The following is a 14,506-nucleotide window of genomic DNA, read 5'->3' as shown; positions in this document are numbered from 1 at the left end:
ACTGGGTGAAATATGTTTTTGACTTATGTACAGTTGAAGTCTGAATTTTACATACACTTAGGTTGGAGTCATTACAACTTGTTTTTCAACCACTCCACAAATGTCTTGTTAACAAACTATAGTTTTGGCAAGTTGGTTAGGACATCTACTTTGTGCATCACACAACTAATTTTTCCAACATTTGTTTACAGACAGATTATCTCACTTATCATGCACTGTATCACAGTTCCAGTGGGTCAGAAGTTTACATGCACACACAAAGTTGACTGTGCCTTTAAACACCTTGGAAAATTCCAGAAAATGTCATGGCTTTAGAAGCATCTGATGGGCTAATTGACATCATTTGAGTCAATTGGAGGTGTACCTGTGGATGTATTTCAAGGCCTACCTTCAAACTCAGTACCTCTTTGCTTGACATCATGGGAAAATTAAAGGAAATCAGCCAAGACCTCAGGAAAAAAAATTGTAGACCTCCACAAGTCTGGTTCATCCTTGGGAGAAATTTCCAAACGCCTGAAGGTACCACGTTCATCTGTTCAAACAATAGTACGCAAGTATAAACACCATGGGACCACGCAGCAGTCATACTGCTCAGGAAGGAGATGCGTTCTGTCTCCTCGAGATGAATGTACTTTGTTGCCAAAAGTGCAAATCAATCCCAGAACAACAGCAAAGAACCTTGTGAAGATGCTGGAGGAAACGGGTACAAAAGTATCTATATCCACAGTAAAACAAGTCGTATATCGACATAACCTGAAAGGCCGCTCAGCAAGGAAGAAGCCATTGCTCCAAAACCGCCATAAAAAAGCCAGACTACGGTTTGCAACTGCACATGGCGACAAAGATGGTACTTTTTGGAGAAATGTCCTCTGGTCTGATGAAACAAAAATAGAACTGTTTGGCCATAATGACCATCGTTATGTTTGGAGGAAAAAGGGGAGGCTTACAAGCCGCAGAACACCATCCCAACCGTGAAGCACGGGGGTGGCAGCATCATGTTGTGGGGGTGCTTTGCTGCGGGAGGGACTGGTGCACTTCACAAAATAGATGGCATCATGAGGGAGGAACATTATGTGGATATATTGAAGCAACATCTCAAGACATCAGTCAGGAAGTTAATGCTTGGTCGCAAATGGGTCTTCCAAATGGACAATGACCCCAAGCATACATCCAAAGTTGTGGCAAAATGGCTTATGGACAACAAAGTCAAGGTATAGGAGTGGCCATTACAAAGCCCTGACCTCAATCCTGTAGAAATTTTGTGGGGAGAACTGAAAAAGTGTGTGCGAGCAAGGAGGCCTACAAACCTGACTCGGTAACACCAGCTCTGTCAGGAGGAATGGGACAAAATTCACCCAACTTATTGTGGGAAGCTTGTGTAAGTCTACCCAAAACGTTTGACCCAAGTTAAACCATTTAAAGGCAATGCTACCAAATACTAATTGAGTGTATGTAAACTTCTGACCCACTGGGAATATGATGAAAGAAATAAAAGCTGAAATAAATCATTCTCTCTTCTGGTATTCTGATATTTCACATTCTTAAAATAAAGTGGTGATCCTAACTGACCTAAGACAGGGAATTTGTACTAGGATTAAATGTCAGGAATGTGTTTGTTAGTTAAATTAATTTAGAAGCACAACCACACTGCTGTGTGCGTAATATGTTCCAGATCTCGGTTCAAATACTATTTTAAAAATCTCAACTACTTTCACATACATTTCTAAGTAGGTATTCAGATATTTATTTTTGAAAAGACAAGTAGTTGAGTATTGGTATGTATTTGACAATACTCATACATTGACTCAAATACACTCCCATTCATTTAAATCAGGTATTTCGAATAAGTCTTTGAAAATATTTTCAAATATAAGGCTATTTATAGGAAATTAAAATACTTCCAATAGAAATAGTTGATTCCGGCCACATTTATTTGAAGATACACAAATCCATAGAAAATAAATATTTCAATAACAAATTGTCCAAAGTGCTATTTTATTAGGTAGGCTACGATCTTGAAGGCTGAATATATTGCTGTACTGTATTTTGACATGCTTGAATGTTTTCTTTCCAAACCTAGATTTCTCGTGGTCTACAGAGCTGGAGCAGAATCTGAAGGATGCGTTCCAGCTCTCTAAGTTTCGTCCTCTCCAGCTGAAGGCCATCAACCTTAGTATGTCTGGTAAAGACCTCTTCCTAGTGATGCCCACTGGACGAGGGAAAAGCCTCTGCTATCAGCTACCTGCAGTCTGCTCTGAGGGTAAGGGGAGAATGCACAAACGTGCGCACACACACAAAATTCATACATGCGTATATAGATGCAGACACACACACACACACATACACACCAGGTGACGTGCATATACTGAAAAGCCTAATGTTATAGGTCATTGAATAATTGTGTCATGATTTTTTACTTTCATTATTTATTTCATCCACTAACTATGTTTAATTGTTACCGATTTTGAATTAGTAATGTAACAATTAACTCATTAGGTTTTGGGGCAGAAGTTGTTTACAGAGTTACCATCTTCCAAATTAAACTCTATAAGGTCTTTACCTATAACATCGATAAACAGTCATCTTGTTAATCACTACCTCTTATCAAATACTGATTCTGAACGATTGTAACCTTCTTGGATCCACAAAAACCCCAGCATTATTCAGTACTACACAAATTGGTTGACTCATTTATTTACTAGCTAACTAAATAATAACACAGAATACACACACACTTACAGTTGAAGTCGGAAGTTTACATACACCTTAGCCAAGTACATTTTAAACTCAGTTTTTCACAATCCCTGACATTTAATCCTAGTAAAAATTCCCTGTTTTAAGTCAGTTAGGATCACCACTTTTATTTTAAGAATGTGAAATGTCAGAATAATAGTGTAGAGAGATTTTTTTTCAGCTTTTATTTCTTTCATCACATTCCCAGTGGGTCAGAAGTTTCATACACTCAATTAGTATTTGCTATTGCCATTAAATTGTTTAACTTGGGTCAAACGTTTTGGGTAGCCTTCCACAAGCTTCCCACAATAAGTTGGGTGAATTTTGGCCCATTCCTCCTGACAGAGCTGGTGTAACTGATTCAGGTTTGTAGGCCTCCTTGCTCGCACAAGCTTTTTCAGTTCTGCCCCAAAAAATTCTATAGGATTGAGGTCAGGGCTTTGTGATGGCCACTCCAATACCTTGACTTTGTTGTCCATAAGCCATTTTGCCACAACTTTGGAAGTATGCTTGGGGTCATTGTTCATTTAGAAGACCCATTTGTGACCAAGCTTTAACTTCCTGACTGATGTTTTGAGATGTTGCTTCAATATATCCACATAATGTTCCTCCCTCATGATTCCATATATTTTGTGAAGTGCACCAGTCCCTCCTGCAGCAAAGCCCCCCCACAATATGATGCCGCCACCCCCGTGCTTCACTGTTGGGATGGTGTTCTTCAGCTTGCAAGCATCCCCCTTTTTCCTCCAAACATAACGATGGTCATTATGGCCAAAGTTCTATTTTTGTTTCATCAGACCAGAGGACATTTCTCCAAAAAAGTATGATATTTGTCCCCATGTGCAGTTGCAAACCGTAGTCTGGCTTTTCTATGGCGGTTTTGGAGCAGTGGCTTCTTCCTTGCTGAGCGGTCTTTCAGGTTATGTCAATATAGGACTTGTTTTACAGTGGATATAGATGCTTTTGTACCTGTTTCCTCCAGCATCTTCACAAGGTCCTTTGCTGTTGTTCTGGGAATGATTTTCACTTTTCGCACCAAAGTATGTTCATCTCTAGGAGACAGAACGCGTCTCCTTCCTGAGCGGTATGAAGGTTGCATGGTCCCATGGTGTTTATACTTGCGTACTATTGTTTGTACAGATGAACGTGGTACCTTCAGGCGTTTGGAAATTGCTCACAAGGATGAACCAGACTTATGGAGGTCTACATTTTTTTTCTGAGGTCTTGGTTGATTTCTTTTGATTTTCCCATGATGTCAAGCAAAGAGGCACTGAGTTTGAAGGTAGGCCTTGAAATACATCCACAGGTACACCTCCAATTGACTCAAATGATGTCAATTAGCCTATCAGAAGCTTCTAAAGCCATGACATAATTTTCTGGAATTTTCCAAGCTGTTTAAAGGCACAGTCAACTTAGTGTATGTAAACTTCTGACCCACTGGAATTGTGATACAGTGAAACAATCTGTCTGTAAACAATTGTTGGAAAAATTACTTGTCATGCACAAAGTAGATGTCCTAACTGAGTTGCCAAAACTATAGTTTGTTAACAAGAAATTTGTGGAGTGGTTGAAAAACAAGTTGTAATGACTCCAACCTAAGTGTATGTAAACTTCCGACTTCAACTGTACATGAGACAAAGGTTCCTAGTGGACTGACAAGATATGATGGCTTGTTACAACATAGATGGAGTGTGGTGGAGACAGAGAGAGGAAAAGGGCACACTTTTCGTCGAGACATTTCAGAACGATTCTCACAGCAACGTTAATCATATCATTCAAACAATTTAGAACTAGGAATAAATATAGTCCTTGGTTCACTCCAGACCTGTCTGCCCTTGACCAGCACAAAAACATCCTGTGGCGTTCTGCATTAGCATCGAATAGCCCCCATGATATGCAACTTTTCAGGGAAGTTAGAAAAAAATATACACAAGCAGTTAGGAAAGCTAAGGCTAGCTTTTTCAAACAGAAATTTGCATTCTGTAGCACTAACTCAAAAAAGTTCTGGGACGCTGTAAAGTCCTTGGAGAATAAGAGCACCTCCCAGCTGCCCACTGCTCTGAGGCTAGGAAACACTGTTACCACTGATAAATCCACAATAATTGAGAATTTCAATAAGCATTTCTCTACGGCTGGCCATGCTTTCCACCTGGCTACCCCTACCCCGGTCAACTGCCCGGAACCCTCCACAGCAACCCGCCTTAGCCCCCACCATTTCTACTTCACCCAAATCCAGATAGCTGATGTTCTGAAAGAGCTGCAAAATCTTGACCCCCCCCTACAAATCAGCCAGGTTAGACAATCTGGACCCTCTCTTTCTAAAATTATCTGCCAAAATTGTTGCAATCCCTGTTCAACCTCTCTTTCGTATCGTCTGAGATTCCCAAAGATTGGAAAGCTGCCGCGGTCATCCCCCTCTTCAAAGGGGGTGACACTCTAGACCAAAACTTCTACAGACCTATATCTATCCTACCCTGTGTTTCTAAGGTCTTCGAAAGCCAAGTTAACAAACAGATTACCAACCATTTCGAATCCCACCGTACCTTCTCCGCTATGCAATCTGGTTTCAGAGCTGGTCATGGGTGTACCTCAGCCACGCTCAAGGTCCTAAACGACATCATAACCGCCATCGATAAGAGACATTACTGTGCAGCCGTATTCATTGACCTGGCCAAGGCTTTCGACTCTGTCAATCACCACATTCTTATTGGCAGACTCGACAGCCTTGGTTTCTGAAATGATTGCCTCGCCTGGTTTACCAACTATTTCTCTGATAGAGTTCAGTGTGTCAAATCGGAGGGCCTGTTGTCCGGACCTTGGCAGTCTCTATGGGGGTGCCGCAGGGTTCAAATCTCGGGCCGACTCTCTTCCCTGTATACATCAATGATGTCGCTCTTGCTGCTGGTGATTCTCTGATCCACCTCTACACAGACGACACCATTCTGTATACTTCTGGCCCCTCTTTGGACACTGTGTTAACTAACCTCCAGACGAGCTTCAGTGCCATACAACTCTCCTTCCGTGGCCTCCAACTGCTCTTAAACGCAAGTAAAACTAAATGCATGCTATTCAATCGATCACTGCCCACACCTGCTCGCCCGTCCAGCATCACTACTCTGGACGGCTCTGACTTAGAATACGTGGACAACTACAAATACCTAGGTGTCTGGTTAGACTGTAAACTCTCCTTCCAGACTCACATTAAGCATCTCCAATCCAAAATTGAATCGGCTTCCTATATCGCAACAACGCATCCTTCACTCATGCTGCCAAACATACCCTTGTAAAACTGACCATCCTACCGATCCTTGACTTCGGTGATGTCATCTTTAAAATAGCCTCCAACACTCTACTTAACAAATTGGATGCAGTCTATCACAGTGCCATCCGTTTTGTCACCAAAGCCCCATACACTACCCGCCACTGCGACCTGTACGCTCTCGTTGGTTGGCCCTCGCTTCATACTCGTCGCCAAACCCACTGGCTACAGGTTATCTACAAGTCTCTGCTAGGTAAAGCCCCGCCTTATCTCAGCTCACTGGTCACCATAGCAGCACCCACCCGTAGCACGCGCTCCAGCAGGTGTATCTCACTGGTCACCCCCAAAGCCAATTCCTCCTTTGGTCGTCTTTCCTTCCAGTTCTCTGCTGCCAATGACTGGAACGAACTACAAAAATCTCTGAAGCTGGAGACTCATATCACCCTCACTAGCTTTAAGCACCAGCTGTCAGAGCAGCTCACAGATCACTGCACCTGTACATAGATCGGCTGTTTACAGATGGGCTATCTATCTACCTACCTCATCCCCATACTGTATTTATTTATTTATTTATTTATCTTGCTCCTTTGCACCCCAGTATCTCTACTTGCACATTCATCTTCTGCACATCTACCATTCCAGTGTTTAATTGCTATATTGTAATTACTTCGCCACCATAGCCTATTTATTGCCTTAACTTACCTCATTTGCACTCACTGTATATAGACTTTTTGTTTTATTTTGTTCTACTGTATTATTGACTGTATGTTTTGTTTATTCCATGTGTAACTCTGTGTTGTTGTATGTGTCGAATTGCTATGCTTTATCTTGGCCAGGTCGCAGTTGCAAATGAGAACTTGTTCTCAACTAGCCTACCTGGTTAAATAAAGGTGAAAAAAAAAAGAAATAAATAGATAGATCTATCTATCTATATCGTTTGCTCACGAACTGCCGCCCGTTTGGAGTAAGAAATCATGAATGTATTTACGTGTGAAATGCCTTTGTTCGTTGTTTATCTCTGTCGGAACCATGCCTTCTTGGAAAGGGTTTGGTGGGCCTTTCCTGTGGGCCACTTGTTCATGCTCTGATTGTCCACCAGAGGTCACAATGTCCTTCTTAGTTGTCCAGTCTCCATGGGGTGTTTCCTCAGAACTTCCTCTTCGCTGTACCAGTGATTGTCTGGGAGGGGAGTTCTCTCTCTCCACCTCGGGTAGATAGTCAAAGTTTCAAATCACTTTACAAATGCAGCTGCAGATTGGCGGTGTCCTGGTCTGGTAGGTGAGTTAATTTCCTTCACTTCGTGTTGAGGTTGAAAGTTTCAACCATTTCAAACATGTTGCTCTCCGCCTCACATTTCCTGGTCTAAAGGTTGATTCCTCTTCCAAGCCTTTATGCACTCTTGGTAAAAAGGGGCGTTCCGTCATGCTGACAAGCTCTCTGACCTCCCTCGGAGCGTGGCTACATAATGTGCAAAGGAAATGATTAGAAGTTCTATGACGACTCCTAAAATCACATTCCGATCTTAACAAAAATACTTTCATATTTTTTTTCATATAATTTGCACAACGTATTGGATGGAAACTTGACAGATAAAGGGGGTATCCTTTCCAAGTTACAGTATTTGGTTCATACAGTTATTAATAACATCACAAAATGAAAAACAATATGACATTAGTTTTCTACATCTACCCACTGACCATTCCCCAAGTGTCTGTGAAAAAGGTAATTCCTTTGGTTGATACTAAAGGGTACAGAGAGACTTCTCTCCTGCTTAAATTTACGATGGGGTGTGGTGTCAACCCCCCCCCCCCACCCCTTTTGCAGTTGGGAGAGGGTCTGGTTATTGTCAGCCATTGCCAAGCTGATCTGACCTATTGTGATCCTCACAGGACAGTCATGTACTGCAGACAGGGCTCTAATTTAACGTTTTTCCTTGGTAGCACTGGTGCGCCAAACTTTAAAGTTTGGAGCACCAGAAAATACAATCTTTTTTAAATGATTGAGATACAGCCTATATGTATTTTACTTACTTTTGAACCACATGTTGTGCCCTAGAAACTAATATGTAACACTGTAAAGTAATTTGTTTATTATAAAAGCTAAAATGTTGATACGAATACCTGTCATTGGAATTAAAGTAATTTGGGGAATATTAGTTTTCTAAATTGTGTAAAAGCACTATTTTCCAATTGAAATGCATTACATTTTAAAATTATACACTATCTTTAAGAACGTCAGGTTTGTGATGACATGCAGGAGATTCATTCATTTATTGCTCTCCTGAAAAAGTTCTCTTTCCCTTTCTGTGCCCCCAGATGTTTGGATATACTGGTGAAGTTACCAGGGTGTTAGCTACCTACCAATGAGGTAAACAAATGGTTAACGACAAGTGAATAGCTTTAGAACGGCCCATGACGTGGTTCATAAATGTAAAATGTGGTCCCGGTGATCCGCTATAGGAAAGTAAAAATGTTGCACTGGAAATATGGGTTAGATCTTTTGACCTGGTTGTTCTAGAAGTAAGCCATTTTCGCTGTAGTAATGGAGCAACCATGATGCTAACGAATCTGCACTCCCTTTTTCTCTAGGGAATTCGGAACAACGGTACAGCCTTTTATTACAACTATTATTATCAGGGATGATTTTCCCCCTAGGCGTACTGTTTTCCCAAAAAGAAAACTTCTTGTCGCACACAAACTATTTGATCACATATACGACTAAATTGGTCTGACTTTAAAGCTCTGATCGCAGATGGTTGCAGCCATTACTCACTGCAGTGTTATTTTAACGTGTGTTTGTGTGCCTCCAGGTTTCACTCTGGTCGTAAGTCCTCTAGTTTCTCTGATGGAGGATCAGCTCATGTACTTAAAGTCCATTGACGTTGAAGCCGTGTCTCTCAACGCATCCAGCAGTAAGGTAATAACCAACAAACATTTTCGACATATTATTGATACTTGGCTGGTATTGATTATATCTTTTAGGATTGTGTTTTATTAGACTTCTGCTATGTACCTCAGGAACATGCTAAAATGGTCCTAGCGGGGATGACGGACACCAAATCACTTTTCAAGCTGCTGTATGTGACTCCAGAGAAGATAGCGAAGAGCAAGCTGCTGATGTCGAGGCTGGAGAAGGCCTACAACGCAGGAAGGCTTAGCCGTATTGCTGTGGACGAGGTGCACTGCTGCAGCCAGTGGGGACACGACTTCAGACCTGGTGAGAGACCGTACAACTGTACTGTATATGGGCTACTTACTTTTTATTGGTCTCCTTACTTTGTTGTGGAAGGTAAAGGGCTACTCCAACAAACCACTCAAAGTAGAATTCTAATAACTCTGTTTTACGTTACAATACCCATATAATTAAACAGAACACTTCAATGTATCTCTATGCATTCCACTTAGAATGCATGCCCAATAGATTGCTTCATTCTAAGTAGTATGCTGTGAGGTTTGTGTGGGGCTGATAGCCAACTACCCCTCCTCTCCCGCCAGACTACAAGCTCCTGGGGATCCTGAAGAGGCAATTCCCAAAGGTTCCGTTGCTAGGGCTGACGGCCACAGCAACCAGCAGTGTTCTAAAGGACTGTCAGAAGATACTGTGTGTCCCTGAGCCAATCACACTCACCGCCTCCTTCAACCGCACCAACCTCTACTACGAGGTGGGCGTCATGGCAACCATACACACCTTGCCGCCACCTGCTTGGCAAACACCTGTTGTTCTTTTGACCTTTACAAATACACACACTTGTTTTACTAAAGGGGATGCTTGTTAGATTCCCACTGTGTCCCTGCACTGAAGTATTGAGGATCTGTACTGTTTTTGTATCTCTCAGGTACTTCTTAAAGACTCGAACAGTGATGATTCAATCAGTGACATCTCAGCACTGATCAAGGAGAGATATAAGGACCAGTCAGGTACTTTGAAAGGAAAAACAAAGAATCGTTTAAAATTCAGTTTGTCACATTTTCGAAATGTGACAAACATCAGCAGCTTGTTATCAAAACTTGAGGTATTATGCTTCTGCTTTTGGCAGGGATAGTGTACGTGTTTTCCCAGAAGGATGCAGAGACGGTGTCAGCAGACCTACAGAAGAAAGGCATCAATGCATATCCATACCACGCTAACATGAATCCAGAGGACAAGTCACGGGTTCACCGCAAATGGGCCATCAACAAGATCCAGGTGGTGGTAGCTACAGTGGCGTTCGGGATGGGGATCGACAAGCCTGACGTCAGATTTGTCATCCATCACACCATCAGCAAGTCCATAGAGAACTACTATCAGGAGAGCGGACGAGCAGGTAGACAACATTTATATTATTATTATTTATTTTTTTGCCCCACTCAAAAATGTGATAATTTAGGAACAACACCTGATCCATTGACTTCAGAAAAGGAGGAATACTATTTCTACATTTAAAGTTTTTTTTTTTCTTCCTCCTCTGATTTTCCAATTGCACTTCTACTTCGACCGCAGCCATGGGAGTAGCCAGTTTTTTAAACTCTTTTCCTGTTTTAAAACTCTTTTCCTCTTAACTCCTAACTTATTTTCCCCTTATCTTTAACATGGTCCTCTCTCCGTTCCTCTAGGCAGAGACGATAAACCGGCTGACTGCATTGTGTACTTTGGCTTCAACGACATCTTCAGGATCAGCACCATGGTTGTCATGGAGAATGTAGGACAACAGAAGCTGCTGACTATGGTCGACTACTGTCAGAACGTAGACGGGTACTGAGCTGGACCAATCACAACGCTCTCATTGACATCACTAGATTACTTGTGACAATTTCAGTTGTGTAGATGGCTGTTTGAGGATCTCAAGGGTACAGTACACGTGTATATCTCTTGTTTTAAGGTGTCGGCGCTCAGTGATCGCTATTCACTTTGATGAGGTTTGGGACAATGAAGGATGCAACAAGATGTGTGATGTCTGTCGCCGTGGCAATGGTATGAGTACAATATGGTGAACATACCACTTTTCAAATCCAACATACATGGCATGCTAGGGGCATAGAGGTAGATTTGGAATTGGGCATATGAGTTACTCTCCCATCTAATCGAAAGAGCTGGCATAATTTATGTTGAGTCTTCATACCTAGTATACCTGTGTTTCCATCCAGACTACATCACGGTGGACATCACGCAGCATGCTAAAGATGTGGTCCAGATTGTGGAGCTGGCAGGCTCTCTGGACGAGAAGCTGACCCCCCTGAAGGTGACAGAGGCGTGGATGGGGAAGGGTCCGGCCAAACGCAGGAAGATGATCCAGACCACCACCCTGTCTCGCCTGGAGGTGGAGGCCATCATCATAAGCCTATTGCTGCAGGGATATCTCCGGTACTGACTGACTTAACTTTAAACCCTTTTCCAGTTCAATATGCTTACTGCTGCAGGGCTACCTCAGGTAGGCCTATGACTCAGTGGGGCACATCATAGGAAAAACTTTTGCATAAAAAAATTGTTTTCATTTCAGGCAGTACCTCCCTGAAGAACATATCCTTGTCTTACACCAGGTACTGACTAAGGACAAATATGGTTGTCAAGTGTGGAGGCTGGAGAGAATTGTGAGCAGGTCATAATGGACTTGCTTTTAGAATGTTGATCTTTGTTTACCCCCTTTTTAAAATTTTCTCCACAGTGAAGACTTCAGTTTCACTCCGTACACCACCTACTTCTACCTGAAGCTGGGTCGTAAGGCCCCAATGCTGAAGAACCAGAGTCACTCCGTCACCATGAAGACGAGGAGGACAGGCCTGGAAGCAAACACGGTCAGTACTACACAGAAAACGGTACAGAAATCATTCAGGAAAGCCTTTGGGTGCATCTCAATAGACTAAAGTGGCCTCCTCCATCTGCATGGAATCGATATAATTGACTACCCTGTAAAAATGTGTAAAAGAAATTCCTAGTCCGTGCAGACTAAGGCTAGGAAGCCACTTTTGTCTGAAATACATCATCCTGGAATGTCTTATCTTTCCTGCTTATCACATTTTATTTTTCTATTTCTCCTTCTGCACTTCTGACTGAAATGTTTCAGTGTAACGTAATTATTTCCCCGTTTAAAGTAGTACTTTACTCAACCTATTTCTCACCGTCTCAATCCTCATCTTCTTGTATGTCTTTTCCCCATCTTCTATGCTCTTTCAATCTGTTTTTGTCTTCTGTATCTGCTCTGAGTACCTCTTGTTTACTTGTCTACTTACCTGCAGGTAAGTAAACTATGTTGTCAGTTTATTTTCCTTTCAGGCCATCAGATGAAGATCTGGATTTTTTTTCTTTGTCATTTTGATTGTATTATTCAATCACCAGCAAAATCAGAGCGTTTCCCTTTTTATCAATGTTAATTATTATTTTAAATATTGAGTAGAATCATTCTTACCACCATCACCCTTGATTGTCATTAGCACACTTACTGTAAACAAAACACAGATTTCCCTAATCACTGTATATGTAAATCACTGTAGTTCTAATGCTGTAGGTTTTCTAAACAATGTAGTGTTGCATAATACCAGACAGGTGCCAATATCAGGGCTCCAAGTGCAGTACAACAGCTATAGTTTTGGCTGTTGCTGAGATCTTATCTAATCCATGTTGACATTTGCTAAATGTGACCAAGGTGCCGGTAATGGTTGATAACAATCAATCCTAACACCTTGATATGGCAATGATTCATGTTTCTGGTTCTCATGTCAATTCTTAAACCCTTCTCTGCTTATGTTATTACCCACACTGTGTGTGTGTGTGTGTGTGTGTGTGTGTGTGTGTGTGTGTGTGTGTGTGTGTGTGTGTGTCAGGCAGGCAGGCAGGCAGGCAGGTTAAAGCTGTTGTTGATGACCTACAGGTAAAAGTGTCCCAGGTAAAGACCAAAGCAGGAAAGAGATCTGGTGACAATGCTACAAACTCCCCTGTCAGCAAGAAAGTCAAGAAAGACCTCTAGTGCCCCTCTGAAGATACCAAAGAAAAAGTACAGTTCCCTGATTCTTTATTCAACCCACTGCACCTATGGCATGGCACTGTCTGGGCAACCATGTGTATGTCAATTAGGTTAAAGACATATGTAATGTTTGGTCCTGAATGATATTCTTACAGAATGCATAATTATTCCTAAAATAATTAAATATGCATGATGTCATACAGTATCAGTCAAAAGTTTGGACACACCTACTCATTCCAGGGTTTTTCTTTATTTTTACTATTTTCTACATTCTAGAAAAGTAGTGAAGATATCAAAACTATGAAATAACACATGGAATCATGTAGTAACCAAAAAAGTGTTAAATCAAAATATATTTTATATTTGAGATTCTTCAAAGTAACCACCCTTTGTCTTGATGACAGCTTTGCACATGCTTGGCATTCTCTCAACCAGCTTCATGAGGTAGTCACCTGGAATGCATTTCAATTAACAACTGTGCCTTGACAAAGGTTAATTTGTGGAATTTCTGTCCTTCTTAATGTGTTTGAGCCGATCAGTTGTGTTGTGACAAGGTAGTATACATAACATAGCCCTATTTGGTAAAAGACCAAGTCCATATTATGGCAAGAACAGCTCAAATAAACAAAGAGAAACGACAGTCCATCATTACTTTAAGACATGAAGGTCAGTCAATGCGGAAACTTTCTTCAAGTGCAGTCGCAAAAACAATCTAGCGCTATGATGAAACTGGCTCTCATGAGGACCGCTACAGGAAAGGAAGACCCAGAGTTACTGCAGAGGATAAGTTCATTAGAGTTAACTGCACCTCAGATTGCAGCCCAAATAAATGTTTCAGAGTTCAAGTAACAGACACATCTCAACATCAACTGTTCAGAGGCTGCTGCGTGAATCAGGCCTTCATGGTCGAATTGCTGCAAAGGAACCACTACTAAAGGACACCAATAAGAAGAAGAGACTTGCTTGGGCCAAGAAACATGAGCAATGGACATTAGACTGGTGGAAATCTGTCCTTTGGTCCGATGAGTCCAAATGTTTGATTTTTGGTTCCAACCGCCTTGTCTTTGAGATGCAGAGTAGGTGAACTGATGAACATAACATGTGTGGTTCCCCCTGTGCAACATGGAGGTGGTGTGGGGGTGCTTTGCTGGTTACACTGTCAGTGATTTATTTAGAATTCAAGGCACACTTAACCAGCATGGCTACATCCCATCTGGTTTGCGCTTAGTAGGGCTATCATTTGTTTTTCAACAGGACAATGACCCAAAACACACCTCTAGGTTGTGTAAGGGCTATTTGACCAAGGAGGAGAGTGATGGAGTGCTGCATCAGATGACCTGGCCTCCACAATCACCCGACCTCAACCCAATTGACATGGTTTGGGATGAGTTGGACCGTAGAGTGAAGGAAAAGCAGCTAAGTGCTCAGCATATGTGGGAACTCCTTCAAGACTATTGGAAAAGCATTCCTCATGAAGCTGGTTGTGAGAATACCAAGAGTGTGCAAAGCTGTCATCAAGGCAAAGGGTGGCTACTTTGAAAAATATAACATCGATTTTGATTTGTTTAACACTTTTA

The 14,506-nt window shown here is 41.8% G+C and overlaps 1 protein-coding gene across 2 annotated transcripts in view; it reads left to right on the top strand.

Annotated features, from left to right (window-relative positions):
• Positions 1-14,506, top strand: part of LOC106609121 (ATP-dependent DNA helicase Q1) — a 33,898-nt gene that overhangs the window by 17,765 nt on the left and 1,627 nt on the right. The window contains exons 1-10 of one of the 2 annotated variants that reach the window (XM_045721894.1): positions 7,343-8,359; positions 8,802-8,908; positions 9,010-9,208; positions 9,487-9,653; positions 9,828-9,909; positions 10,029-10,295; positions 10,585-10,723; positions 10,851-10,942; positions 11,116-11,332; positions 11,634-11,763. In XM_045721894.1, coding sequence (XP_045577850.1) covers positions 8,837-8,908; positions 9,010-9,208; positions 9,487-9,653; positions 9,828-9,909; positions 10,029-10,295; positions 10,585-10,723; positions 10,851-10,942; positions 11,116-11,332; positions 11,634-11,763 — 1,365 coding nt within the window. In that variant the 5' untranslated portion in view covers positions 7,343-8,359; positions 8,802-8,836. Of the gene's footprint in view, positions 1-7,342; positions 8,360-8,801; positions 8,909-9,009; positions 9,209-9,486; positions 9,654-9,827; positions 9,910-10,028; positions 10,296-10,584; positions 10,724-10,850; positions 10,943-11,115; positions 11,333-11,633; positions 11,764-14,506 lie in introns of those variants that run through there. The other variant, XM_045721895.1, reaches the window with a different exon arrangement.

The sequence above is a fragment of the Salmo salar genome, chromosome ssa07 (genome assembly GCF_905237065.1).
Source record: "Salmo salar chromosome ssa07, Ssal_v3.1, whole genome shotgun sequence".
In the NCBI taxonomy this organism is placed as follows: Eukaryota; Metazoa; Chordata; class Actinopteri; order Salmoniformes; family Salmonidae; genus Salmo; species Salmo salar.
This window is presented reverse-complemented; position numbering and strand designations above follow the sequence as displayed.